Raw genomic sequence first — 27,480 nt, forward strand, 5'->3', positions numbered from 1 at the left:
GCTCTTTTAAATAGGTCATGTATTATTATTCCTTTTATCATTTAGATTTGCTATTTACATTTGTTATTTCTTTTCTCATTAGAATAATCAGAGTATTACCTAAGTTTATAAACTTAAGAATCTTTTATTCTTTTTTTTTTTTTTTTTAATATGGATTCTTCTTAAAAACTAAACTTCACATAGAGTAGGCCACCTCATGATACTGTTTTCAACCAATCAACCAAATGAATCATTAGAGCCCTTTCTAATTCCTCTAGCTGCAATGTTAAACCCAGTATTTCTGTCTGGTGGGTCCATATTAATAAATTCAGCCTGATCTAACTTTACATTCCTTCCACCATTATTCCACACCCACCCGTAATGTGCATTCCCACATATGTTTCCTGGATTTCTGTCTATCTAACGGGTAATCCTGGCTTTGCCAGTTTCTTGTGACTTAACATCTCTGTGACTTATGTTCTGCTTTAAAGTAGAAATAGTAACAGTTTCTGTACAGAGTTTAGAACTTCCCAAGATGACCCTCCATTGTGATATCAGTCCAGATTCCAGGAGAGTCCCAGAGATCATCCTCAGGTCCAGTCTGTAAGCACACACTTACGTGCTTGCACTGCTGAACGTGGGGATGTGTCAGGCATCATCTTCAGCATCGTCTTCAGCACTTACGGATGCTCATCTAATCCTCACAGCATCACTATGGGTGGGTATTACTGGCCTCATTTGAGAGAGGAAGGGGCTGTGGCTCAGAAATGGGGGACCACTAGACCAGGGTCACTCTGAATGTTGAGGACTCCAGAGACCACGACCAGTCACCAACTGCAGAGAAATTTATTGTGACTTTATGTCCCTGCCCTGTAGAGGGTGGAGGTGGACCTTCATTAACCTCCTACCTTGACCCTCTCTTTTAAGGCTCTTTCTAACCTCTGCCATGATACCAGGACCCCACTGCACTCTGTACCCGCTTGCCTCTATGATCCCCACTGCCCACTGCATCCAGCTGGGTCCTCTCCTATCTCCATTCCCAGCTGGCCAGTGCAGTCTCAGTGCCCAACTGTCTGTCAGTAACTCTGAAGGGGCTGACATTTTACTGGCGTGCAAACAAATAAGCTAACTTGCCAGAGTTTTGGTAATGCTGGCAGAGTCCATGAGACTCCTGCGTCAGAGACAAAGGATTTTACTGCTCACAGCTCAGCAGGCAGTATGCAGTTTATGTTTACATTAGTTCACCTTGCCTTCCCAAATCTTGCAGAGTGACCAGAGCCATCCAGGTGGATGCCATGCACACAGGGTTTGTGCCACTGGTGAGAAACCTGAGATTAGGAATCCTCAATCTTATACTGGGACAACTTGCAAACCTGCTTAGCCTTTGTCCCTGATGGAGATATAATCTTTACGATTTTGGATTGAAAACAGACCTTGTATTTGTTGTCCTTGACAGTAAACAAATCTGTTGTGAGACATTATCTTTATTATCTAGGGCAGTAAGCAATGATGTGAGAGAGATACCATCTTGCAAGGATGCCTGCTATACAAACATCCTTGAAAAGACAGTCCAGAAAAAAAAAAGGTGTTACTGTCTTTGTTTAGAAGACACACAGATACATGACAGAACCATGGAGAATTGCATTCCAACACCGTTCAGCTAGAGCCTTCCACCCTTGTCTTCAGAGCAATCTCAACATTCCACAATTAAATACATTGTCTATCACATCTGGCTTCCTCATGCCCAAGTTCTAGGTCTCGTTCCTGACCACGTCTGGCAGCACAGCACTGACAAACCCAGAATAGGGCAGTGCTTAGGATCCTGAAGATGCATGGCTGGGGATCAGAACTTCTGGGTTTGTGTGGAGAGTGGGTCCAGCCTCTAGAGTTTCAAAGGAGGAAGGGGCTAGAGGTGAGGGTCCTGGAGGAAGAGTGTCAGTTCTGAACTCTCATGTCAATGAGGGAGAAGACTGGTAAGGTCTCAGCTCCAGAGGTACTGATGTGGGAGTGGCCTAAGAATCCCATATCCAGGCTGGGTGTGGTGGCTCATGCCTGTAATCCCAGCACTTTAGGAGGCTGAGGAGGGCAGTTCAGAAGGTCAGGAGTTTGAGACCAGCCTGGCCAATGTGGTGAAGCCCCGTCTCTACTAAAAATACAAAAAAAAAAAAAAGAATTAAATGGGTGTGGTGTTGGGCGCCTGGAGTCCCAGCTTCTCAGGAGGCTGAGGCAGGAGAATTGCTTGAACCTAGGAGACAGAGGTTGCAATGAGCCGAGATCCCGCCTGGGCAACAGAGTGAGGCTCAGTCTCAAAAAAAATCCTGAGGGCTTGAATTCTGGGTATTTGTGACTTGAGGCTCTCTTTGGTCTCTGAAGGGTAGAGGCTGTAACCATTGGGTCCAGGGTTTAGGGTGATAGTAATGGGATCTCTTGATTCCCCAATAGTCCGAGGATTGACTCCATTCTTCAGTGTTGCCTGTTAATCCTTACTCCACTTGAGGGTCATCACCAGCCCTTCTAGCTCCGTGAGGGTGTACCTGGGCGAGCACAGTCTGAGCAGGAGTGATGTCCGAGTCCTTGGGTGTCATCCACTCATCATCCAGATCCACACGATCTGTGGATGATGTGGAGGGCTTGGCCAGCGCTGTGACGTCATGTTGCTGCGACTATCTCTGCAGTGCGTCTCTCTAGCTATGTGCCAACCGCGGAGCTGCCGACATCAGTTCTGTGGTGGGAGTGGCCTGCATGGTGCCAGGGTGGGGCCTGGTGTCAGACAGGGATCCTGGAAATCTCAAGGGCTTCTGGTTGGAGGGCACAGGGACCTGAACTTAAGGGTTTGCCCCAAGTCCATTGCTATCCCACGTGAGTCTCTTAGATATGAGGCACCGTGCCAGCATCAGCCTTATCTCCACCACATCTTATAAAAGGGACTATCCAGGGCCCTGATGAACACCATGGTATGTGCAGGAGTAGAGGTTGGAGGCATGGACTCCTGTGAGGTCAGAGCCAGAGAGGGCCATCACGGATGGGGAGGAGGCTGTGGACTGGCTTGAGAAGTACGATGTAGTTGTGTTTGATTTCCTTGACCAGATAAAGTGCTGGGTATAGGACTGATAATGGAGAATGAGGCTGGGCGCGGTGGCTCACGCCTATAATCCCAGCACTTTGGGAGGCCGAGGCGGATGGATCACGAGGAGAGATCGAGACCATCCTGGTCCACAAGGTGAAACCCCGTCTCTACTAAAAATACAAAAATTAGCTGGGCATGGTGCTGCGTGCCTGTAGTCCCAGCTACTCGGGAGGCTGAGGCAGGAGAATTGCTTGAACCCAGGAGGCGGAGGTTGCAGTGAGCCAAGATCGTGCCATTGCACTCCAGTCTGGGTAACAACAGCGAAACTCCGTCTCAAAAAAAAAAGAAAAAAGAAAATGGAGAATGAAGACCAGTCAGAATGGAGGGTCAGGTTGGAGTTGAGTTACAGATAGGGTAAAATTGTGCTTTGGATGAGCTTGGGATTGACAATTTAAAGGTGGTTTGGGGTGGCATGGCTTTGGGATGGAAATAGGTTTGTTTTTAATGTTGGCTGGGAAGTGTGTGGGGATTGAACTGGGGATGAGGTAAGTTTGGTTTTGGAGATAGAATATATGGAGGCGGCTATTGCATGCGAGGATGTGTATTCGTTTGGTTTGATATTTAAATGAAGGAAGACGTTAGGGTTGTCTTGAATGAGATTAAGTTGTGTTGGGTTGATGGGTTGGGCTTGTGTGTCATGTGGTTACATTGGGTTGTGTTAAATAGGTTTGGATCACGTTTTGGTTGAGGGTATGATGGAAATGAGGATACATTTGAGACACTGGATTCAGGTGGTTCTCATTCACACTGAGGGATATTTTTTTCAGATGGTCATTCCAGGGAACCTGTGGTTGTGTAGAAGTCAGGCCATTGGCTATGTATGTCTCTCTACATAGTACTCTGGTCTTGAATTGTGATTCTCTATGCCCACTTCTGTCTCCTTCACTGTACTTGGAATTTATCTTGTCATTCAGCTGGAAATGAGGAACAATTTTGTCAAATTCTTGAGACACAACTGGGCCTGGATCAGTGTGAGCTGCTCTGGTTTTACAGAACAGATGAAATAACCATTTCCCCCCCCCAAAAATCTAAAAAATCTTATAGAGTTAACATTAACAGTGAACTCTATGAGTTACCTGAGTTAACACCAGGACTCTTGTTCTTGATTCTTTTCTGAGACACCAAAATGAGATATTTTTCAATGCCACCCTAATTTTTTTTTTTTTTTTTTTTTCTTTTGAAACACATCTGGGTCTTTTGCTCTGTCACTCAGGCTGGAGCGCAATGGTGTGATCATAGCTCACCAAACCTTTGACCTCCTGGACTTAAGGGATCCTTTTGCTTTAGTCTCCTGAGTAGATGGGGCTACAAGTGCTTACCACCACACCTGGCTAATGTAAAATTTTTTTTTCTTTTTTTAGAGATAGGGTTTCATTTGTTGCCCTGACTAATCCTAAGCTTCTGACTTCAAGTGATTCTTCAGCCTTGGACTCCCAAAGCACTGGGATTGCTGGCATGAGCCACTCGCTGTGCCTGGCTTGCAACTTAATCCTGAAGTGTATAAACCTGGCTCCTGATAGCTACGCATTTCATTGAGAAAGGGGCATTGGATTTTGCATGAGGACAATTCTAACCTAGGAGGGCAGGTCAATAGGAATTCCTGTTGTATGAATAGAGTGCATAGGCGTGGACAATGAGGAGTGAGGAGCCACCAGAACCCTACATTGTTTAGTGGACATTGGATTTTGAATAATAGGGAACTTGGTCTGGGAGACTCATTTCTGGATTGGAGAATATGTGGTATCACAAGGTTTTTGTTTTTGTTTTTTGAGACGGAGTTTCACTCTATTGCCCAGGCTGGAGTACAGTTGCATGATCTCGGCTCACTGCAACCTCCACCTCCCAGGTTCAAGTGATTCTCCTGCCTCAGCCTCCCAAGTAGCTGGGATTACAGGTGCCCACCACCACGCCCAGCTAATTTTTTTTGTATTTTTAGTAGAAATGGGATTTAACCATGTTGGCCAGGCTGGTCTTGAATTCCTGACCTCAGGTGATCTGCCCACCTTGGCCTCCCAAAGTGCTGGGATTATAGACATGAGCCACCATGCCCGGCCTGTATCACAAGGTTTTATCATGAAAGGAGGAATATGTGTGTGGAACTATTTTCTGATGTGAAAGTGTGAGAAACAGAGAGTACTGAATGCCAAGGCTCCTATTTCAGAAACATGATAAGTTTGAGGTCTAGTTTCTGGGCTCAGACTGGTATAGGGACCAGGAAGTCTCACAACCCCATGATTCTGATATTTCAGGGCACATTATGCCTTGGGGTGCAAAGGAGTTACTTGGGATTTAGGCACATGAGACTTTGTATTGAGAATCACTGATCGGGGCTGGCCATGGTAGCTCAGGCCTGTAGTCCCATTGCTTTGGGAGGCCAAAGTGGGAGGATCGCTTGAACCCAGGAGTTGGAGACCAGCCTAGGCAACATAACCAGACCCTCTTTCTACAAGAAAATAAAAATTAACTGGATGTGGTGGTACATGCCTGTGGTCTCAGCTATTCTGGAGGCTGAGACAGAAGAATAGCTTGAGTCTGTGAGTTCAAGGCTACACTGAGCTGTGATCACGACACTGTACTCCAGCCTGGGCAACAGAGTGAGACTCTCTCAGAATTTTTTTTTTTAATCAAGAATCAGTGATCATCCCAAACCCTGTTGCTGTTCATCCTGGGCCTGCCTGCTCTGGCTTTGTCCCCTGGATCATGTCTCCATGACCTACAGGCCCTGCCTAATCTGGCCTCACACCTTGGGAATGTATCCAGACTGATCTAATATGTGCAGAACAACAAGTGCTGTCTCTCCCTCCCCTTCCACAGCTCTGGGTGTGGGTGGGGGTTGTCCAGCCTCCAGCAGCATAGGAAGGGCCTTGGTCAGCATCTGGGTGCCAGCAGGGCAGGGGTGGAGTCCTGGGGAATGAAGGCTTTATAGGGCTCCTCAGGGAGGCTCCCTAGCCCCAAGCTTACCACCTGCCCATGGACACCTGTGTCAGCATACGGTTCCTGGTTCTCTCCATCACCCTGTCTGTGGGGTTCACTGGTGAGATGGGGGATAAAGGAAGAGGAGTGGGTTCTGACTCTTATGCTAAAGCCCTTTCCCTCCCACCCAGCGCTCCAGCCTTATCCCTTCAGCCCACAGTTCACCCCAGACAATGTGCCCCAGTTCCTCCACATTGTAGTAGTCCTCAGGCCTACACTAGGTCCCCACTCCCTCCTACTTACCCCAGAACTTTCTCCCCATTGCCCAGCCAAATCCCCATTCGCACCTGCTTTACTAAAGGGGAAATTCCTGGGCACCTCTATGTTTCTCTTTATGGGGCTCAAAACCTTTTAAGAACCTCTCTCAATGCCGGTGGTCACTGGAACCCTATCATTGGGCTGCCTCCTGAGCCCCTCAGTCATGCCAGTCTACTGACTTTTCCCGTTCAGCTGTGAGCATTCAACCCTGTCCCCCGGACCTTGACACCTGGCCTCCCAGTCCTGTCCCAGGAAACCCAGATTCCACCAGACACTTCCTTCTTCCCCGCAGAGCTATCTGGACTGAGACAACAAATGCCGTCCCACCCTAGTCTGGCACTGGGACTCAGAACTGCTCCTTCCCCGACTCTGCCCAGACACTTCATTCAGTGGCCAGCCTTTTCCCTAGGAGAAAACACGAGCACCCCCAACCACAACTGCCAGTTCTCAGATTCCCGAAATCTGCACCCTTTTCAAAACCTCAGAAATCGAATAAAAAACAACTCAGGCAGAACTGTTTGCTTAACCGTGGACATGGTAAACTCTGTAAAACCTTCCTCTCCCAGCAACTAAACGTCTCCATAGGGCACTTATCCCTGGTTTCTGGAACCCTTTATTCTCTCACAACCCACGTCTTCCACCACAGTTTCCCTTCTCCCAGTGCAAAACCCTAAATCACTGCAAATGACCCAGCCCCCAGCCTGATGCTTGCTCCAGATGCTGTCCTATGTCCCTGACTCTGATCTCTGGGGTCAGCTCTGCTCTCGGAGCATGAAGTCTCCCCACCTGGCCCAGCCACCAACCCGCCAATGCAGGGAATAGCTACAGAATTCCCAGCCCTCCCAGCACCCCTTATTTGTGTGATTCCCAGTCCTGGTCCTCCACCCGTATGTCTCTTCAAACCCACAGCTCAGCTCCCTCCTCCATCTAACTCTTCTAGCCCCTCCTGTCAATCTGATCCCCCCTGACCCAGCACCCCTCTGCAGGTGCCGAGCCCCTCATCCAGTCTCGGATTGTGGGAGGCTGGGAGTGTGAGAAACATTTCCAACCCTGGCAGGTGGCTGTGTATAGTCATGAATGAGCACACTGTGGGGGTGTCCTGGTGCACCCCCAGTGGGTGCTCACAGCTGCCCATTGCAGAAAGGAGTAAGTAGCAGCCTGGGATGTGGGAAGGGAATGTCTGTGTCCCACAGGAATCACAACTGGGTACTTCCCCCGTGGTCACTTCTCCAGTGAGGCTTCAGATTAAAGGGGAGAGGGGAGGTCCTGGCCCAGGTGGCACTGGGAGGCAGAGCTGGGACTGGACCACTCTCCTCATGGCTGCTTGGGTCTCTCTCTGTGTCTGGTCTCACTGTGTCTCTTGGTATCTGGCTCTGGTTGTGTCTGTGTGACTGTGTTTTGGTCTCTATATCCCTCTTTTCTGCCTCCCTGTCTCTGTGTCTCCCCCATCTCTGTGTCTCTCTGGGTCTTTCTACTGCCATCTCTGTCACCATGTGCCTCACCCTCCTTCTCTCTGCCTGTCTTTCTCTCTGGGTTTCTGCCTCAGCCCTTCCTCATCACTATTGAGCACTCCCAGATGGGCCTGTGAGAGTGGGTGAGGAGCATCCCATTGAGGAGGGAGGAAGGAGAAAGGGAAGCAAGAAAGGAGGGGAAGGTGGCCGGGCGCGGTGGCTCATGCCTATAATCCCAGCACTTTGGGAGGCTGAGGCGGGTGGATCACCTGAGGTCAGGAGTTTGAGACCAGCCTGGCCAACATGTTGAAACCCCATCTCTACTAAAAATACAAAAATTAGCCAGGCACAGTGGTGCATGCCTATACTCCCAGTTACTACGGAGGCTGAGGCAGGAGAATTGCTTGAACTTGGGAGGTGGAGGTTGCAGTGTAGTCAAGGTCATGCCACTGCACTCCAGCCTGGGTGACAGAACAAGACCCCATCTCACACACACACACACACACAAAAACAACAACAAAAGGAGGGGAAGGGAGCTGGAGGGAGAAAAGGGGACATGGCCCTGGGCTGTGGGCCAGGCCACCCACCCTACAGAGCCCTCACTCCATCTGCAGCTGCAGGTGAACCACCCCCATGCCTCTGCTCCTCCCCCTACCATTCCACACTTAGATGCCTCTGTGGCCTCCCTCCTTTTTCTCTCCCACACTATATCACCCCTGGCTTCCTCTCTGCTGTTTCTCCTTCTCTTTCTGACTTCCTGCATTTTTTTCTCATTTGTCTGCTTCTCACTCCCTTCCTGGATCTGTTCTCTCTCCTTTCCTCTTTCCCGCATCTGTTTCTTGCTGTCCGGGTCTCTTCTTTGCTCATCCTAATTCTCACTGTTCTCCCCTGTTTTTGTCATTCCTCTGCCTTTTTATGCTCTTTCTTTTCCACTTTGTTTCTCTCAGTATCTGTATTTTCGTCTCACACAATTGTACTCCTGTTTTCTAACTCACTGTATTCACCATGACTATATCTTCCCCACCCCTGTGTTTTTCTCACTGTTTCTTTTTCTCTCCTTTGGCGACTACCTTATCCTCCCCTGCCCCATCATCCTTTCCACATTTTCCCTCTCCTCATCTATCCATCCCCCTTTCTTCCCAGGAATAGCCAGTTCTGGCTGGGTTGGCACAACCTGTTTGAGCCTGAAGACACAGGCCAGAGCATCCCTGTCAGCCACAGCTTCCCACATCCGCTGTACAATATGAGCCTTCTGAAACATCAAAGCCTTAGTCCAGATGAAAACTCCAGCCTCGACCTCATGCTGCTCAGCCTGTTGGAGCCTGCCAAGATCACAGACACTGTGAAGGTCCTGGGCCTGCCCACCCAGGAGCCAGCACTGGGGACCACCTGCTACCCCTCAGGCTGGGGCAGCATCCAACCGAAGGAGCATACATCTGGGCTGGATGGTGCAGTCGGGAGCCCAGATGCCTGGGTCTGAGGGAGGAGAGGCCAAGGAACCAGGTGCAGCCTGGCCACAGCCCAGTTTTTCTCTGACCCGTAATCTTGCACCCAAAGAGTCTTCAGTATGTGAGCTTCCATGTGTGCCAGAGCTTACTCTGAGAAGGTGACAGAGTTCACGTTGTGTGCTGGGCTCTGGACAGGCGGAAAAGACACTTGCAAGGTGGGTTATCCCTACTCCCAAGATCTTGAGGGGAAAGGTGATTGGAGACCCTAATTCTGGGCTGGGGCCTGAAAGCTAACCAGACATGTGCCTCCCCTGCTCCCCAGCTATGGCCGTGCCCCTCCCCGTGGCTCATCTGCCGCCCTCCTTCCCACTTCCCTTACTCCCTCAACATAACAGGTGATTCTCACAGCATAGTTCACCCATTCCTGCATTCAGCACATGCTTTGGGCACCTGCTACATGACCAGCACTTCCCTAGACTCTGGGAAGCAGCAGTGAACAGACAAGAGCAGCCCCTTCCTCCCACAGCCTCCTGTGGCCCAGGTGAGGCCCTGCAGGAGGGTGGTTTGAAGGAGTGAGCAAAAACTCTCCTGCAGGGCCTTACCTGGGTCACAGGAGGATGTTCCTTTTCCTCTGAGGAGTCAGGAGCTGTGGATGGTACTGGAAAGAAGCAGGGCAGTGCCTGGCTCAGGTGTTCAAAGGCTGCCACTGGCCTCCCTGTGGGATCAGACTGCAGGGTGGGAAGGCAGCAGGGGTGTTGGGGGGAGTAATGATGGGGCTGACCTGGGGGTGGCTCCAGGCCTTGTCCCCGCCTGAGCCCTCACCCAGCCTCTCTCACAGGCTCCTGGCCCTCAGTTTCCTCCCTCTACTCCATTCGCCACTTGGCCCCAGTGGGTCATTTTGATCACCAAACTGACCATGCCCAGCCCTGCCCATGGCCCTCCCTGGCTCCCTAGTGCCCTGGGGAGAGGGTGTCTAGTCAGAAACTAGTCCCGGAGAAGTGGCCGATGAGCTGCGGGGACAGCGTCCTGTAGATGGCCCTGCCTCTCCTCCTGCTGACCTGTCTGCAGGGGCTGTCCTGGATCCTGCCCCCTGTGCAGGAGCTGGGCCCCAAAATCCCTTCCCCATTGGCCAGGATTGGAACCCTGTCCCCTCTGTTGGAATCCTGCCCATATTCCTGTAAGAGTGGGTTCTGGAGACATTTCTCTCTGTTCCTGAGAGATGGGAATTGCTGTCAGTCATCTGCCTGTCCATCTGCCTAGGCAACTCCATCTCAGAATTGGACAGGCAGATGACTGTGTCTCTCCCCGTTTACCCTTAGGGTGATTCTGGGGGTCCACTTGTCTGTAATGGTGTGCTTCAAGGTATCACGTCATGGGGTCCTGAGCCATGTGCCCTGCCTGAAAAGCCTGGTGTGTACACCAAGGTGGTGCATTACCAGAAGTGGATCAACAACACCATCATGGCCAACCTCTGAGTGCCCCTGTCCCACCCCTACCTCCAGTAAATTTAAGTTCACCTCATGTTCTGGCATCACTTGGCCTTTCTGGATGCTGGACACCTGGAGCTTGGAACTCACCTGACCAAAGCTCAAGCCTCTTGAGTCCTACTAACCTATGCCCTTGGGTGTGGACTCCAGGGCTGCTAGGAAAAGGAATAGACCAGTGTTTCTGACATGGATATAATTTCACCATCTCGTTGGGAACACTGGTCATATCTGGAGACCTCTCACTCAGTTTCACTGAGGACATACACAAGGATGTGGGTGACCATGCTGTTTGTGGGATGCAGAGATGGGAGGGGTAGGGCCCACCCTGGAAGAGTGACACAAGGTGATAATCAGCTCTCTGCATAAGCTGGAGGCACGATGCACGAGGCAGTCACACAGCTAGGAAGATGCTGAAAACAGCCCACTCTGTCCTGGGGGCACTGGGAAGCCTGGATAAGGCCATGAACAGAAAGGAGGGGAATGTCCTCCTATGTTGTTGAAGAATGGACTAAGGGGAGAAACTGAAAGCTGATTAATTACGGGAGGTGTGTTCAGGTCCCCCAAACCGGATTTGATGATTTCCTAGTAGGACTTATGGAAATAAAGAGCCATCATGCTGTGGTTTATTATGGTTTGTTACCTTGATAGATTACACATTGAAATCACTAAACAAAGCAGACACATAGATTGGAGTGTGGAGAAAACAGGAAAACTTGGCAGTTACTAGTCTTGCTTTATGAAGTTTTCATACTGGCAGGAAGTGAAACCTATTAGGCTGAGGACCTTGTGGAGTGTAGCTGACCACGCTGATAGAGGAACTAGCCAGGTGGGGGCCTTTCCCTTAGGATGGGGGCATATCTGACAGTTATTCTCTCCCAGTAGAGTATTATGGACAGCACATAATTCTCCCTGCCAGGATATATGATAATGTGTATGAAGTAATTCTAACTAAGGAAGCTCACCTGATCTTCAGTGTCCAGCATTTTTATTGGGGGTCTGTAGGATAAGTATGGAGTACTTGACTAATTGACCTTAAGTGCCCAGACCCAAAGTTTCCCAGAGGTCAAACAGATATAGCATGGTCCAGGGTCCAGATGTACAAAAACAAGCATTCCTCACAAATCACATGTTTAGCATGAATCATCTGGCATGGCCCAAGGTCCCACATATACCAAGGCACTTGGGCAGAACATTCCAAGGGATCAGATGTTATCTCCCAGGAGTTCTTCAAGAATGAGCCCTTTGCTTGGAATGTGAAGACAGTGGCTCTCTTCTCTACTGGGTCCATGTCTCTGTCGTTAGCTCAGATTTCATCTTCTTGTCCTTGTCTTTCTGTCTCCATCTCTGTCTGTCTGTCTCTTTGCATGTGTATATTTGTGTGTGTGCATCTAATTTTTTCTGTTTCTCTAAAAATTCTGAGACAGACTTTACTAGTGCTTCTAGAGGAAGGAAGTCTTAAGAGTGAGCTTTCTGAATTAGTTCTGGTGTTTCTAGTTCTTGGAATTAGTTCTGTAATGAGAATAAATTTAAAGGCACCAATAGATCTATTTTCAGTAATGCAAAGAGAAATAAAAGGCCATAGTGTGATGTGGCAATAGAGATACGCAAAGTATCACCACAGGATAATCCCAATAAAATAAAGGGGCAATGTCTGGGGTGATCATGTATATGATACTTGGGAATTTTTTTTAAGTGAGAAGCATAATGAAATTGGATGATTGCTCCTAGTTTTGTTGGTAAAAGTGGAAAAAGAAAAGAATGAGCACAGGACTTTAAATTCCCAAGTCACAGACTGAAGAAGTCATCTAAAGTTTCTATGTCTATGTTGAAAGAAACCTTTATCTCCTGTAGCCACAGAGCTGAGATTTCTGAAAATCGAACCTAGAATTTTACTGTGTGAGTGGCTGAATTACAATGCTAATTAAATCCTCAGTATACAGGTTGTCTGGCATTAAAGTAAAGGCATAATTGGAAAGGGTAGGGAACCCCAACACTGGAATGAAGACATATGGGAAGACTCTGATTATGGTGAGGAGGCTGGGGAAGGTTCTAATTAGAGGATTCGGCATGAGGCTTTAAAAATGAAGATCCAGGGGGCAGATGGGATGTGGCCAGTGTCTGGCAGGATGTGGGGCACTTGGCATCTATCCTGGTGCCTGAGGAAGCAGTGACCTCTCCCAAGAGGGAGAACCCAAGAGGAACAGCATGTTGGGGAGGAGGAGAGACAAATGGCGAAAGGAAATTTATATGCCGAAGGTGGGATGAATTTGTGTCTGGAAGGATCCAAGTAGGGCCAGGAAGGTTCGGCTTCAGCTTGGCTTACACTGTCCCCAGAAAAGTTCAACTCAGCCTTGATCCCTCTTCTATCATGTGGCTGTGCCCAGCTGGGACTCCTCCTACTTCCCACCCTTCCATCTCCAGCTGGACAGGTGCAGCCTTAGTGCCCAACTGTTTGTCAAAAACTCTGAAGGGGCTGATATTTTGCCAACTCGCAAACAAGTGGCCTGCCACAGTTTTATGGATACTGGCAGAACACACCAGATTCTGGATCAAAGACGAAGGACTTTGTTACAGCACAGCAGGCAGCATGAGCTTTGTGTTCACATTAGTTCACCTTGACCCCAAGTCCCACAGGAATGATCAGAGAAGTCCAAGGGGATCCTACGCACACAGTGCTTTCTTCACTGCTGAGAAACCTGACCTTAGGAATGCTGAATCTTATAAGGGGACTTTTCATATTTGTTCAAGAGGAAGTTCTTCATTATCCCAACCACAAACAGACCTGCTCGCTACACTTATTTTACTGAACACTAAACAAATCTGTTTGAAGGGACGTATTATCTTTATTACACTGGCCGGTAAGCAAAGCTGTTCTGTTGAAAATACCATTTGCGAGATTGCCTGCTAGCCAAACATCCCTGAGAGTCCAAAGCAGCATTGTCTTTCTTTTTGCTTAGAAGACATGTAGAAACATGAGAGGCCCATGGAGAATTTTTTTTCTTAGAATCATAATTTAAATGCTTTAAACTTCCCTGTAGAACAACCTTGTACTTCTTCCTTATATTCCTTGTCTGCCACATCTGTGTTACCCTAGTCTCACCATTGTTCCAGGCACAGTTCCCAACAATGGCAGGAAAAATACGGGGATCTCATCTGGATGTGCCCTATTGTTGCTGTCTGTTTACGTGTGGATTTGCCTTTGAGAGGACATATCCACGTTTCCCAGTGTAGAGGCTCACGGTCTTCTGACTGGGAAAAGCCCCTGTTTGGTAACTGCATAGTGCAGTTGTGTGTGTGTGTGTGTGTGCGCGCACACGCACATGTGTATGTGGTGGGTGTGCAAGACCCTACTGTCCACTACCTGCCCACACATGTGAACTATGTCCCTATATGGGAAAACTAATGAGTAGCCTTAAACACCAAGTGTCTGACTTGGGAGATAATCTAAAGATGGATAAATCTTTCTTGTCCCAGCTGCCTGCGTCTCCAAAATATGTCTTTCCCATAAATTCCCAATTCTGTGTCTGGGAATTGCCTGGAATCGAATCTCTGAGCCTGTATTTGAACGTCTGGTCTCTGGGGTTGGTGTCTGCAACTTTGAATCACCACTAAGTGGCTTTAGGGACGAATCACACTATTAGCCTTGACTCTCTATAGCTAGGTCTGCACATTCGTTTGACTAATCTGAATATCCACACATATGTATCATAACTAAGTGATGTGTCCTTGACTAAAATAACTGATGCTTATTACTATGTATTACAGTTACTGTGTGCCAGGCATTATCATGCACACCCAGACACATGTACATACACAAAGACACATTTTCCTATTTAAGTCTTAAGATAACCCCCAGGGCCGGGCGCGGTGGCTCATATCTGTAATTCCACCACTTTAGGAGGCCAAGGTGGGTGGATCACCTCAGGTCAGGAGTTCGAGACCAGTCTGACCAACATCGAGAAACCCTGAATTTTCAAAGATTCAGAACTAATATGTTTGATCATACGCTAGGATGCAACCACCATACTATAGACCCATGTCTGTGAATTGGTTTTCAGGGGGTTACTGAGAATATGGCCCCTCCAAGTCACTGCATATCAGTGTCTCTCTCCTGAGTACCTTTACTAAGGCCCCACCTTCTATGTTCAGAGCTTGTGTGCAAGTGTGTGCATCTGTAACATTGAGTATCCAGACCTACAGTGAAGTGCAGATTTGGGCCCGAGCCTCTATGTCCAAAGCCGTGTGTGTGTGTGTGTGTGCATGCACACCCATGTCATAACTGTCCACACTTATACAAATATCAGTGTTCATGTAGTGATTCTTGAAGCTGAGACCTATTTATGTGTTAAGTGAAGGGAAGCTATAAGTGCTGGCCATAGCAGTACCTATGTTTGAAAGTCTGGTGGTGCATATATGTAGGTCCACAATCTAGTATGGCCACATTTGTGCCCTTGTATGACCCTGAGTTTGGCCAAGATGCACAAACTCTGGGACCAAATTTCTGTGTTGTTCATACTGTCACATCCATTTACTATCTGTGATAGAGGGATGACCCTGAATGACTGGCTCCAAGTGACCACCTGTCCAAACTCACTGCATCCAGTGTCCTTATCTTCATCCCCAACCACAGAGAACTTCTTGCCCTCTGGTCTTTTCCCCTTTCTCTCTCTTTCGGGAACCAGTAACACATGAGATGGGTGGTAGGAACAAAAAAGGATACAGTTCCAGGAAAAAGAGGCAAAAGTTTTTTTAAAGCTAAAGAGCAAACAGTATTGTAGAAACACATCAGGGACTCCTGGAGAAATTGAGGGGAAGGCATAAGTGAAGAAATGTAGGTAGATAAGGGCACAGCTAGGGAGTAGGAGATGAGATGGACCCTGTCCTCATGGGTCCTCTACTCTCATCCCAGAGGCCCAGGACGATGACTAGCTCTGGAGAACTGAGGAGTGTGTGCTCTGCTCCCAACCTTGGCAAGTTACTCTCTTTAAACATGGACACTTTGTAGTTCTTCATGCACTGTCCCCCACTGTGAGCTGTCTGAGGCCCACTACCAAACTTGGTAAGAAGGCAAGGGTCAGGGTCCTGAAAAAGGTGGTTGGAAGTAGGATTTGTGTGTGTGTGTGTGTGTGTGTGTGTGTGCGCAGAATCCCATGGATTCTGTACCTGGGGTTGGAGAAGGCTGAGAACTGGGAGCCCTGCGTCTTGGGGAAGGAAAATGTGGGGACTCTGGACTCTTGTATTTTAATGGGTGTGGGGAGAGAGTCTTTGACCCCTCTATTCTGAGTACTGGAGCCTGGGGACTACAGCCCAGTGGCTGTGTGCCCACACATTGGAACTCAGCTATCTGAGAGGCAGGAGTAGGGGCCATTGGTACTAGGGTCTCAGGACGTGGAAGGGGAATTTCAGATTATCACAGGGCTTGGGGATCCATGATTGCTAACATTTGGGTCTTTCTGTCTTCTCCACACTCAGCTTGTGGGTAACCACCCTCCTGCTCAGCTCCCTGTAATTGCTGGACCAGCAGAAGCCGGGCGAGCAGAAACTGCACAAGCCTGCTGGCTCTAAACAGGTGAAGGGCCTTTGGTGCATGTTCTGACATTACTGCACTAGGAGGATCCCGGCACACCGCTATGATGTCACGTCGGCGCGGCTAACCAGCATAACCAGAGGGCCTTTCCAGTCAACAGGTATCACATGGCACTGCCCACGTCTGCCCCCTTGTGTCCACCATAGTGTCTGACAGGCTTTGTGTCCATAGGGAGAAGCCTAGGACCGCAGAGAGGCTTGGGTCACAAGATGCTAGAGAAAAGTCAGATGTGTCCAGTCTATGAAACCTGAACTATGTGACTTTTGGGAAGAGGGCAGGGTCCTGAATTTATGGGTCCTCCTCAAGTTCAGGGTCTTCCCTGGTGTGTCTCCTTGACAGGTTGTATCGTGCCAACGTCAGCATTATTTCAGACACATCTTGTAACATGGACTACCCAGGGCACCTAATGGACACTGTGGTGTGCGCATGTTTGGAGGGTGCAGTCTCAGATCAGAGCTGGGAGTGAGAAGAGGTATGGAAGGAATCGGGTTGGGTTTGGTTTCTTTTAGCCGAGGGAAAATAATGAGGATAGGAATCGGAGTGGAACAGAAAGAACAGAGTGTGCAGTGGAGTAGTGGTTGTGGTTAGAACTGGGGCTAGAGGTAAGTAGAATTGGATTGGTATTGGATTGAATGACATGAGAATTGGTTTGGGTTGATATGGTTAAGTGGTTGGAATGGTTTGGGTTGATTTCACAGGGAAAAATCTGGAGGATAGTAGTCTGTGTGCTTTGAGATGCAGAAGGCATTTCCCCTTAGATGAGGCTGGAGACTGAGGGAGGGAGGGAAGGTTCTAGTCCAGGCATTGGGGGTGGACCACCCACCCTCCCGGGGGCTGCCTGGGTCTCTCTCTTTGTCTTTGTCTGTCTGGTCTCACTGTGTCTCTCAGGATATGGCTCTGTTTGTGTCTCTGTTTGACTGTTTTGGTCTCTGTCTCCCTCTCTCTTCTCTGTCTCTTTGTTTCTGCATCTCTGCTGTCTCTGTCTGTCTCTGGCATCTCTGTCACTGATCCTCACCCTCCAGCTCTCTGCTCGTCTCTCTCTCTGGGTCTCTACCTCAGCACTCCCCTATCCCTACTAAACACACACCCAAATGAGATCCTTTATTCACATGTCAGGCACCTGGGTTGGCGTGACTGAAATGCTGAACTAGGCTGGGACGGCACCAAGTGCCTATGGGCAGCCTCTCAGCATGGCGGCCTCTGGGGAATCACAGTCCCTGCATGATGGCTGCCTTCCTCCAGAACACGCATCCCAGGAGAACTGGAAGATGCTTCATGGCCTTTTTTGACCTTTTTGTTTCTCTGATGCTTCTTGACTGCATATCTCCTGGTTTTCTGCACACAGTCCCCTTTTCTTTGCTTTTCCCTCCCTTGGTCCCTCCCTCCACTCCCTCTCCCTCCCTCCCTTCCTTCCTTCCTTCTTCCTTCCCCTCCCTCCCCTCCGTCCCTCTCCCCCCCACCCCTTTTTTTTTTGAGACGGAGTTTCGCTCTTGTTACCCAGGCTGGAGTGCAATGGCGTGATCTCGGCTCACCACAGCCTCCGCCCCCTGGGTTCAGGCAATTATCCTGCCTCAGCCTCCTGAGTAGCTGGGATTATAGGCACGCGCCACCATGCCCAGCTAATTTTTTGTACTTTTAGTAGAGACGGGGTTTCACCTTGTTGACCAGGATGGTCTTGATCTCTTGACCTCGTGATCCACCCGCCTCGGCCTCCCAAAGTGCTGGGATTACAGGCTTGAGCCACCGTGCCCGGCCTCTTTCCCTTCTTTCTCCCTGCCCTGCCTTTCCTTCCTTCCTTCTTTCCTTCCTTCCTTCCTTCCTTCCTTCCTTCCTTCCTTCCTTCCTTCCTTCCTTCCTTCCTTCCTTTCTTCTTTCTTTCTTTCTTTCTTTCTTTCTTTCTTTCTTTCTTTCTTTCTTTTTCTTTCTCTTTCTTTCTTTCTTTCTCTTTCTTTCTTCTTTGTTTCTCTTTCTCTGTCTCTCTCTTTCTCTCTTTCTTTATTCTGAGTCTCACTCTTGTCCAGATTGAAGTACAGTAACCCGATCTCAGCTCACTGCAACCTCTGCCTCCCAGGTTCAAGCAATTCTCCTGCCTCAGTCTCCTGAGCAGCTAGGATTACAGGCACCCACCACCATGCCTGGCTAATTTTTGTATTTTTAGTGAAGACAGAGTTTCACCATGTTGGCCGGGCTGGTCTTGAACTCCTGACCTCAGATGATCTGCCCTCCTTGGCTTCCCAAAGTGCTGGGATTACAGGAGTGAGCCACCATGCCCTGTAATGAGCTGGTGAGCTGAGATCACACCATTGCACACCAGCCTGGGCAACAAGAGTGAAAGTCCATTTCAAAAAACAAAAAAAAAAGAAAGAAAAAGAAAAAGAAAAGAAATGGCTATGCAGCTGAGGCCTTTGTACCTGCCCTTCATCCTCCAAACCCTCTCTGCCAGCAGGGAGCACACTGGCTGAGATATAATAATATGTAATTATCATATCAGTGATAATTACAGCTCATAGTTCCACAATCACCTATGGACCAGTCCTTCTGGTGCTGACAGGCATGTATTATATAACCCACGTTCAGATGACCATTTCGGGTGAAGAGTATTTGTAATATTTACCCACACTCAGATTACCACTTAAAGTGGGTAGGAACATGATCTTCATTCTGAAATGGGGAAACTGAGGCACAGAGAAGTTAGAGAAGTTGCCAGAGGCTCCCAGGCAAGAAATGGCAGGGCAGGGGGCTTTGAACCCGGGCAGGGCAGCTCCACGGCTTATTTCCTTAACTGCTGTCCCACACAGCCTTCCAAGGTGCCAGTGGGCAGGGCATGGCTCAACACACAGCCACATGTCAGAACCCTGGAGTCCGGCTCAGGGACACAGGACAGGTGACAGGCACAGGGGCACAACCTCCCATGTGACATCACACTCAGCTACACACTTTTGCAAAGCTGCAGGGTGACTCACACAAGGTGCTCACACAATGACACACACAGCACATGAGACTGAACCAAATAGGTACAAGCACAGAGATTCAGTCACATGGTAAATTAGAGCGATATAATAATCCAGAAACAGGCCTGGTGCGGTGGCTCACACCTGTAATTCCAGCACTTTAGGAAGCCAAGGTCAGGAGTTTGAGACCAGCCTGGTCAACATGGAGAAACTCCATCTTCACTTAAAAAAAAAAAAAAGCACAAAAATTAGCCAGGCGTGGTGGCGGGCACCTGTGATCCCAGGATCCCAGCTATTCAGGAGGCTAAGGCAGTACTGGAAGATTTTATTATTAGCCCCATTTCACAGAGTTAAGTAACAGAGAGGTTAAGTAACTTGTCAACGATCACACAGCTATCAGCGGTTTGTTCCAGTTTTACTGCTGGATAGGATTCCATTGTGTGGCTGCGCCACCATTTATCTGTCCGCTCATCAGTTTATGGCACACCTGCTCCCTTCTTAGCACTGCAAGCTTCCCTCTCCCTGATCTCCCTTTTATTTCACTTACTGTATATGATTTGTGAGAATGTACAATATTACATTAACACGTATAAATGTATATCTAATTTGCCATTTATTTTATTGGATTTATTTTCTATTGTTTGTATCTCTCAGCTACAACCAGGACAAGGGTATTTCCCAGTTTTGTTTACTGGTTTATCCAAAGCCCCTAAAACAGCGCCTAGCACATAGTAGGTAACTGAGAAGTACTTACTGAATAAATGAGGATGAGAGAATGGCCACAGTCTCTTTCTATCACTGTATTTCTCAGTTGAGCTTCTTGGTCAGGGTACCACCTGTCTGCCTGTTTCTGTCTGTTTTTGAGACAGACAGCTAACACACTCACTCTCTCTCTCTTTGTATCTGTCTCTCTGTGGCTGACACTCTCTCCATCATTCTTTCAGCAGATTTCTCATTGGAGAGATCGCTGGATCTCTGGAGGGTGGTTGGGGTCTTGTCAGGGGTCTGAAGTTGGGAATCTAGAGCAGAGGAAAGAGTTTGGAGCCTGGGTCTGAGGTCTGGACTCAGCCTTCAGAATCTCCAGTTGGTGCTGTGTAATCTAGAGCCTGGGATCTGAATTCTGGGATTTTGGGGTTTGAGTGAAGCATCTGAAATCTAGACCAGACATCAGCAAACTATTTCTGCAAAGGTCCAGAAAGTAATTATGTTAGGCTTTGTGGGCCAGACAGTCTTTGCTGTAATTGCTCATTTCTGCTGTCCCAGCATAAAAACAGTCATAGACAACACATGAAGGAATTATTCTGACTATGATCCAACAAAATGTTATTTACAAAAACACACAGCAGCTGAATTTGGCCCTCAGGGGTAATTTGTTTACTTCTGATCAAACTGGAACCTGGAACCTCGAATCCAGAAATGGAAGTCTTGGTTCTAGAGTCCAAAGACTGGTCTGATGTCTGGAGCTTGGACCACCAGTCTGATCTCCAGGAAGATGAAGCTCAAAGTCTAGAATCTGAATTTGGTGACTGAGACCTTCATTTTGGAGTTAAGATTCTTTGCATGTGGATCACAAGAGACTGCCACTTCATTGCAGGACAGGTTAGCCCTGAAATTGGGGCTTAGCTCGGGAGGGTTCTTAGCTTCACCCAGGAAGGGATTCAAGGGTGAGCTGGTGGTGTGAGACAGCAATCTTCCTTGAATGGTGCTTCTCCTTGAGAAGAAGGGCTACATTGTAGTCAGTGTGCTCAGAGTCAGCAACCTATGGGCTCTTGGCAACTATATTTATACTCATGTAAACCCACTTTCAATTACATGCAAATTAAGTAATGGGTCAATGCAAATTGAGGGATCATTTATCAAGAACTTTCTAGGAAAAGAGCAGTAACTTCTGGGTCACTGTCATGGAAAGGAGAAGTAACTTCTGGGTCACTGCAATGGAAAGGGGAGGTAACTTCCGGGTCATTGCCATGGAAAGGGAGGTAAGTTCTGGGTCATTGCCATGGCATTTATAAACTGTCATGGCACTGGTGAGGGTGTTCTATACCAGTGAGCAATGAGACAGGGATATTGCTATAGGGATGTTCTATACCAGACAGGGCTCACTTTTGTCTTCATCTGGTCATTCCTTCTATTTTATTTTATTTTATCCTGTCTGGACTTGTTTTGGTCAGTACGGTTGTGACCAGAAAACAACGTCACCTTTATAAACCATTGTCTGGATAATGATGAAAAGTTGTTTGGACTATGTGTCCATATAACACAGAGAGAGACGCCTTTCCTTTCTACCATTGGGGCCTGCTGCCTGCGACGGGACATGTTTCTGTCCAACTAACTGAGGTCTGGCATCGTCCTAGGGAGTTTATCTGAACTGTCTGTCTTTGCTTCAGAGCAGGGAGTGCCACAGGGGCCCAGGTGTCACCATTTTGTTCTTATAGGCAACCTCACCAGGCTGCTTGTAGAAGCATCTGAGGCAAAATTGGTAATCAAGTTCATGTCTATCCAGGTAAACCTGGGATGAGTAAAATGACCTGTCCATTCATCCACAAAGGTCATATATACTGTCCATTCATCCCCTGAGGTCCTATGAATTTTTTCTCCTTTAGAGACAGGGTCTTTCTCTGTCACCCAGGCTGGTGTGATCACAGCTCACTTCATAACAAGAACTCCTGGGCTCAAGCAATTCTCCTGCCTCAGCCTCCTGATGGTTGTACCGTTTTATCCCTCACCCCCAACCCCCAGCAAGGTAGGAGAGTTACAGCTGCTCTAGATATAACTGAGACTTGGTGCTGTCATTCTTTCGACTTTAGCCATTCTGGTAGTTCTATGTCTTGAAATGATTCTACATTTTTCAGGTTCTGGGTGCAACATTCCATATATGAGCATTAAGTAGAGTGTGTTAATCATATTGTTCAAATTATCTGTATACTTATTTAGTCTCCCAACTCCTTGCCCCTTGGTTGCCCCGTTCTGCCCCTCAGCCTCCCCATCTCTGCTCCTTGGTCTCTGCAGCTCTCACTCACAGTAGGCCTCTCCATTATTCCTATTCCTCCCACCAGACTCCAGCTACAGCAGCTGAGTCCTGAGACAGATGCAAATTAAAAGTTCTTGAAATGCAGTTAGAAGACAAAAATGAATAGATATCAACTAAAGCTGAATAGTTAAACTAAGCAAGAAAATCTCTAGTTACCATTTGCTGACTTGACTTTTCAGAAACTGGACAACATCCATGGCACTGCTTTCTCTTAACTACTCAGGGAATGGCCACTCCCTCTGAAACCCTGTGGCCCTCCTGGTCAAAGCTCCCATTTCTCAGATAGGGAAACTGAGACCTATGAAGGGAAAGCCATTTGCTAGAATCTCTTGAATGGAAGGGGAAGCAAGGAGGATACTAGAAACAGAACCTGCACTTCTCTTAGACTTTATTTCTGATCTAGGGGAAAGGGACAAAATATGTGAAAAACCAACTTTAATACTGGTAAGTTGGGTCAACATCGTGCCACAAGGCGGCACTGTGTACAGGAAGAGTCTAGGTGGCATTGGACTGCTAGGTCTGAGGGAGGAGGGGATGGGGGCCTGGAGCTCTGGGTCTGAGGGAGTTGGAGCTGGGGGCCTGGATCCCTGGGTCTGAGGGAGGAGGGGATGGGGGCCTGGATCCCTGGGTCTGATGGAGGAGGGGATGGGGGCCTGGATCCCTGGGTCTGAGGGAGGAGGGGATGGGGGCCTGGATCCCTGGGTCTGACGGAGGAGGGGATGGGGGCCTGGATCCCTGGGTCTGATGGAGGAGAGGCTGGGAACCCTGATTCCTGAATTCCTTCTGCAGGATGTATTTGGGAGTCAATTTCATGGGTCCCAGTCCCTATATTTAACTGGCCTGGATGGTTTTCTCTATCCACTCAGTGAATTTGCAGAGGTTGGTGTAGACGCCTGGCACACCGACTTGGCCACACTGGGCTTGTCCGAAAGACACTAGGCCCTGCAAGGACCCTTTGCAGATCAGGGGTCCCCCAGAGTCACCCTGTTGTGAAGAGAGAGAGAGTCAGAACCTGAAACACAGAGGGGTGGAAATGGATATGGGATCAGAGAGGAACTAAATGAGACTGAGAAACAAAGAAACATCAACAACAACAACACAGCCCAGCAACATATCTCTTGGAAGTCCCATTCCAGATCCCTGATGCCACCTAACGCTGCTCCCTCATGTCCTGCATCCTGAATGCTGGCTGCTTCTCTTGGGCTTGTTGTTTGTCTGTCTCTCCTTCTCTGTCTTCTTCATGGCTTGTTTCTCTGTCTCAGTGTCTCTGCATCTCTTTGGAAAGTCTTTTTTTTTTTGAGAAAGAGTCCCACTCTGGTGCCCAGGCTGGGTGAAGTGGTGCGATCTCAACTCACTGCAACCTCTGCCTTCCAGGTTCAAGCAATTCTCCTGCCTCAGTCTCCCAAATAGCTGGGATTACAGGCGCCCACCACCACACTTGGCTAACTTTTGTATTTTTAGTAGAGACGGGATTTCACCATGTTGGCCAGGCTCGAACTCCTTACCTCAAGTGATCTGCCTGCCTCTGTCTCGTAAAGTGCTGGGATTACAGGCATGAGCCACCACGCCCAGCCCGTTTGTAGAGTCTTGGTTTTTCCTATTTATTTTCGTGTTACATCTCTCTGAATCTTTCCTTCTGAGTACACAGTTGACCCTGGAACAACCTTGTTTGAACTGCACAAGTCCACTTATACTTGGATTTTTTCAATAAATATATTAGAAAAAATTTTAGAGAGTTGCAATAATTTAAAAAAATTTGCAGATGAACTGCTTAGCTTAGAAATATCAAAAAATTCCAACAAAGGTATATCATGAATGCATAAAATGTATGCATACATTGACTATTTATGTTATTGGTAAGGCTCTCCCATCAACACTAGGCTATTGGTAGTTACGTTTTTGGGGAGTCAAATATTATACGAGGATTTTCTGTTGGATGGAGGACAGCGCCCCCCATGCTGTTGTTCTGTTGTCAACCGCATTGTGTGTGTGTGTGTGTGTGTGTGTGTGTGTGTGTGTGTGTTTCTGCCTCCCCGTGTCTCTATTTCTGTTTCTGTCTTCCTTTGCTTCTCTTTACTCCTATGTCTATTTCTCTGTTTCTCCCAGTCTCTCCTGCCAGTTGTCACTGTCTCCCTGTGTGTCTCTGTCTCTGCATCTCACCACGCGGCCCTGTGTGTCTCTGTCCCCCTCTTTTCCACCCTTCCCTGAGTTGCCTGCCCTCCCCTTTCCCATCTCTCACGTTGCAGGAGTCCTTCTGGTCCTGCCCTCCGCCAGCGCAGAACATGCTGGGGTGGTACACTGGGTCATAGAGCTCACTGCAGACCTCCTCCGACACCACCGACACGTTCACGCACTGCAGCACGGTGGGCATTCCGCCTGGGACGCAGAGCTCTGGGTCAGCCCCTGCGACTGGACAGAGGACCCCTCAAAGAGGGCAGACACACACCCCTGAGCTCACCATTTGCCAGCAGACCCCAGCCAGAAACGAGGCAAGAGTCCCCCATGGTAGGGCACTGGGAGGCAATGCTGATGTTCCGGATGGTGTCAGACTCGGACACGGACTCATCCAGTCTGATGAGCATGAGGTCGTTGGCCAGCAAGGGTCTGTTGTATTCTGGGTGCTGTACGGAGAGGCTGGCCGCCACCATCCGGCTGCCTGGCTCTTGATCAGCATCAAGACTGTGCAGGCCCAGCCCGATGGTGTAGGAGCTGGGCCAAGGAGGGCAGGTCGATTTTGTGGCAACTACATCCTTCTCTCTAGTCTCATCTTCAACCCTATTCCCATCCCCATTCCCTAACCCCAACTCCATCCTCTTTGCAAAACACCCTGCTAAGAGCTACTTAACCATGGTCTCAAATCCTCATTCACAAAAATTCAGGGACAAGAACTTGGCTTAGTTCACTAGAGACTAAGCACTGGGCTGGGATTTCAACTCAGGGCTCTCTGAGTCCTTCCGAAGCAAGGCTCCCGCCTCCCAGCCCTTCGCTCTAGGCTCCCCAGATCCAGGATCATTCTGTCCTCCTCCCAGAGCCTTCACCGCTGTTTCCCTCTGAGCACCCCAGGATGAGCCTGATCTTCGGCTCCCGCCGTCAGCCAAGGAGACATCCAGGCCCCGCCCACTCCACTCACTTCTGGAAGCAGTGTGCGGCTGACAGCACCCACTGCGGATGCACGAGGACGCCCGAGCAGAACAATTCGTTTTCCATGACCAGTGCTGCCTGCCAGGGCTGCGAGTGCGGGCTGCAGTCCTCGCCGTTTACGATTTGGCTGCTGGTACCAGAGACGAGCGATCCTGGGGGCGGAGTCAGGGCTGGGGGCGGGCCCAGGAGACGGGCCCAGGGCTCCTGAGGCTGGGGTTACGACGCATGGGCGTGCTCAGAGCTTCAGGAGCAAGCTGGACTCCTGGGGGCGGAGTCAGGGCTGGGGGCGTGCCCAGGGCTCGGGGGTGGGGTTATGGTGCAGGGGCGTGGTGAGGGCTTCAGGAGCAGTCAAGACTCCTGGGGATGGAGTTGGGGGTGGGGTTATTGTGCAGGGGGTGTGGTCGGAGTTTCAGGGGCCCTCCTCCAGGTGATAGGCCTAGGGCTCCCAGGGTTGGTGATGACTGTGCAGGAGAGCCTGGTCAGGGACTCAGGGTTGTCAGGACTCCTGGGAGGTGAGTCAGGGCAAGGGGGTGGGCTAAGAAGGTGGGATCAATGCTCCTGGGGTTGGGGTTACAGCGCAGGGGCACGATCAAGACTTCAAGAGCAGGGTTATAGGTAGAGAATTCTCAGAAGGTGGGACCAGGGCTCCTGGGGTAGAGTCAGGGCTGTGGGGTGGGCTCTGGAGGTGAGACTAGTGCCATCACAGTGCAAAACCACGGCCAGGGCTCCAACAGAGGAGTCTAGGCTCATAGCGGTGGGATCAAGTCCCTCTGGGGTGGATTAAAGCTCAGGGAGTGGAGTTGCTGGGAGCCAGGATCAGGTCACTTGTCTGCACAGACTGATGCTCAAAGAGTCGGCCTTCCTATCCTTCCCAGCCTTGCCCACAGTCACACCCAGCCACAAGCCCATTCACACCAAAACACCATTATATAGTTCTGTTAGGTGAGTTCCTCGGGGATAGGAGAGGGGGATCTCAGGACTGAAGACGAAGCAGCCACAGATTCCCAGCAATGGATCACTCCCCAGGAAGCACAATCTCCCGCACCCTTGGCTTCCCCTGTCCCCACATCATCATTACACTGTTGTCACTCCACCAGATATTCAGAGGCACAAACTGTCAGAGTCTCACAGGCACAACCACACACCCAGGCACAGTGCCACACACATATTAACCACTATAGGAGGAGGTGCAGGGGGATAGCCCCGGGGGACAGATCACATGGTACCGTCTCACAGGCAGCTTTGCAGTCACAAACAGGAGGACACTAAGTCACGCCTGAACATTAACAAACACTGTGCCCCCAAGCACAGTCCAACACACATGCACACTCAGATACCTGTGACACCGAGGATGAGGTACCCCAGGAACCAGCCCCAGGGGTTTCCTGCTGTGGCCATCACGTCAGCACCTGGGGATGAGAACTGAGCCTCAGCAGTGTCTGGGGATCTGCAAGTCTCTCCCTCCCTCTCTTTCTCTCTCCCTTTCTTAGAGAGACAGAGAGAAAAAGAGAGAGAGAACTAGGTAGAAAGGAAAGTTTAGAGAACGCATCTAGCCATCTATGAGTGGGGAGAGATGGTGTCTAGCCACCCGTGGATAAGCACAGAAGGAAGACAGAATCAGAGCCAGAGAGACAGAGCATTTGAGAGATGCCCTCAGAGACAGCTGAGAGTTAGACATGGAGACATAGGTTCAGAGAGACAGAGAGGCTGAGGGAGACCGAGAGAGAGAGAGAGAGAGAGAGAGAGAATCCTATCTAGAGACAGTGAGAGATCTATCTAGAGAGATGTGGAGACAGAAGGCCCAGAGGCTAAGAATCCAGTGACATGGAGCTGTAGGGAGTTGGATCCCGAAGATAGTAGACTTTTAGTGGGGGACCATCAGTCCTCTTACCTGGCCACCTCTGAGCTCCTGGATTCTGCTGCTGGGCTGAGCTCCAGCCTGCCGCCTCCCGCAGGGGCCTCTATGGGGCTTATAAGCATCCTCAGCCTGTGCTGACCTGCCCCCCAGGGGATGCATTCCAGGGGTCAGGTGCTGGAAGCTTCCAGC

The 27,480-nt window shown here is 49.2% G+C and overlaps 2 protein-coding genes and 1 long non-coding RNA gene across 20 annotated transcripts in view; 2 read left to right on the forward strand and 1 right to left on the reverse strand.

The window, feature by feature from the left end:
• LOC144580747 (uncharacterized) overlaps positions 1-27,480 on the forward strand; it is a 164,258-nt gene that overhangs the window by 31,818 nt on the left and 104,960 nt on the right. For 16 of the 18 annotated variants that reach the window (XR_013530856.1, XR_013530866.1, XR_013530858.1 and 13 more), the window contains exon 2: positions 16,196-16,410. This is a non-coding gene — a long non-coding RNA (uncharacterized LOC144580747). Of the gene's footprint in view, positions 1-16,195; positions 16,411-16,649; positions 16,783-27,480 lie in introns of all 18 variants that reach the window. The other 2 variants (XR_013530865.1, XR_013530859.1) reach the window with 1 other exon arrangement.
• On the forward strand, positions 6,060-11,349 carry LOC100402826 (kallikrein-2). The gene is given in 5 exon segments (XM_008988474.5): positions 6,060-7,569; positions 8,932-9,216; positions 9,330-9,368; positions 9,370-9,451; positions 10,556-11,349. Coding segments are annotated over 5 exon segments (747 nt in total). The 5' UTR covers positions 6,060-7,414; the 3' UTR covers positions 10,742-11,349.
• Positions 22,670-27,234, reverse strand: KLK4 (kallikrein related peptidase 4). Its single transcript, XM_002762411.7, has 5 exons — positions 26,771-27,234; positions 25,423-25,585; positions 24,751-25,001; positions 24,532-24,668; positions 22,670-23,276 (listed from the first exon to the last, which is right to left on the reverse strand). Exons 1-5 carry the CDS (start codon positions 26,829-26,831, stop codon positions 23,124-23,126), a joined length of 765 nt encoding a protein of 254 aa, XP_002762457.2. The 5' UTR covers positions 26,832-27,234; the 3' UTR covers positions 22,670-23,123.

This window comes from Callithrix jacchus, chromosome 22 (genome assembly GCF_049354715.1).
Source record: "Callithrix jacchus isolate 240 chromosome 22, calJac240_pri, whole genome shotgun sequence".
NCBI classification, from domain to species: Eukaryota; Metazoa; Chordata; class Mammalia; order Primates; family Cebidae; genus Callithrix; species Callithrix jacchus.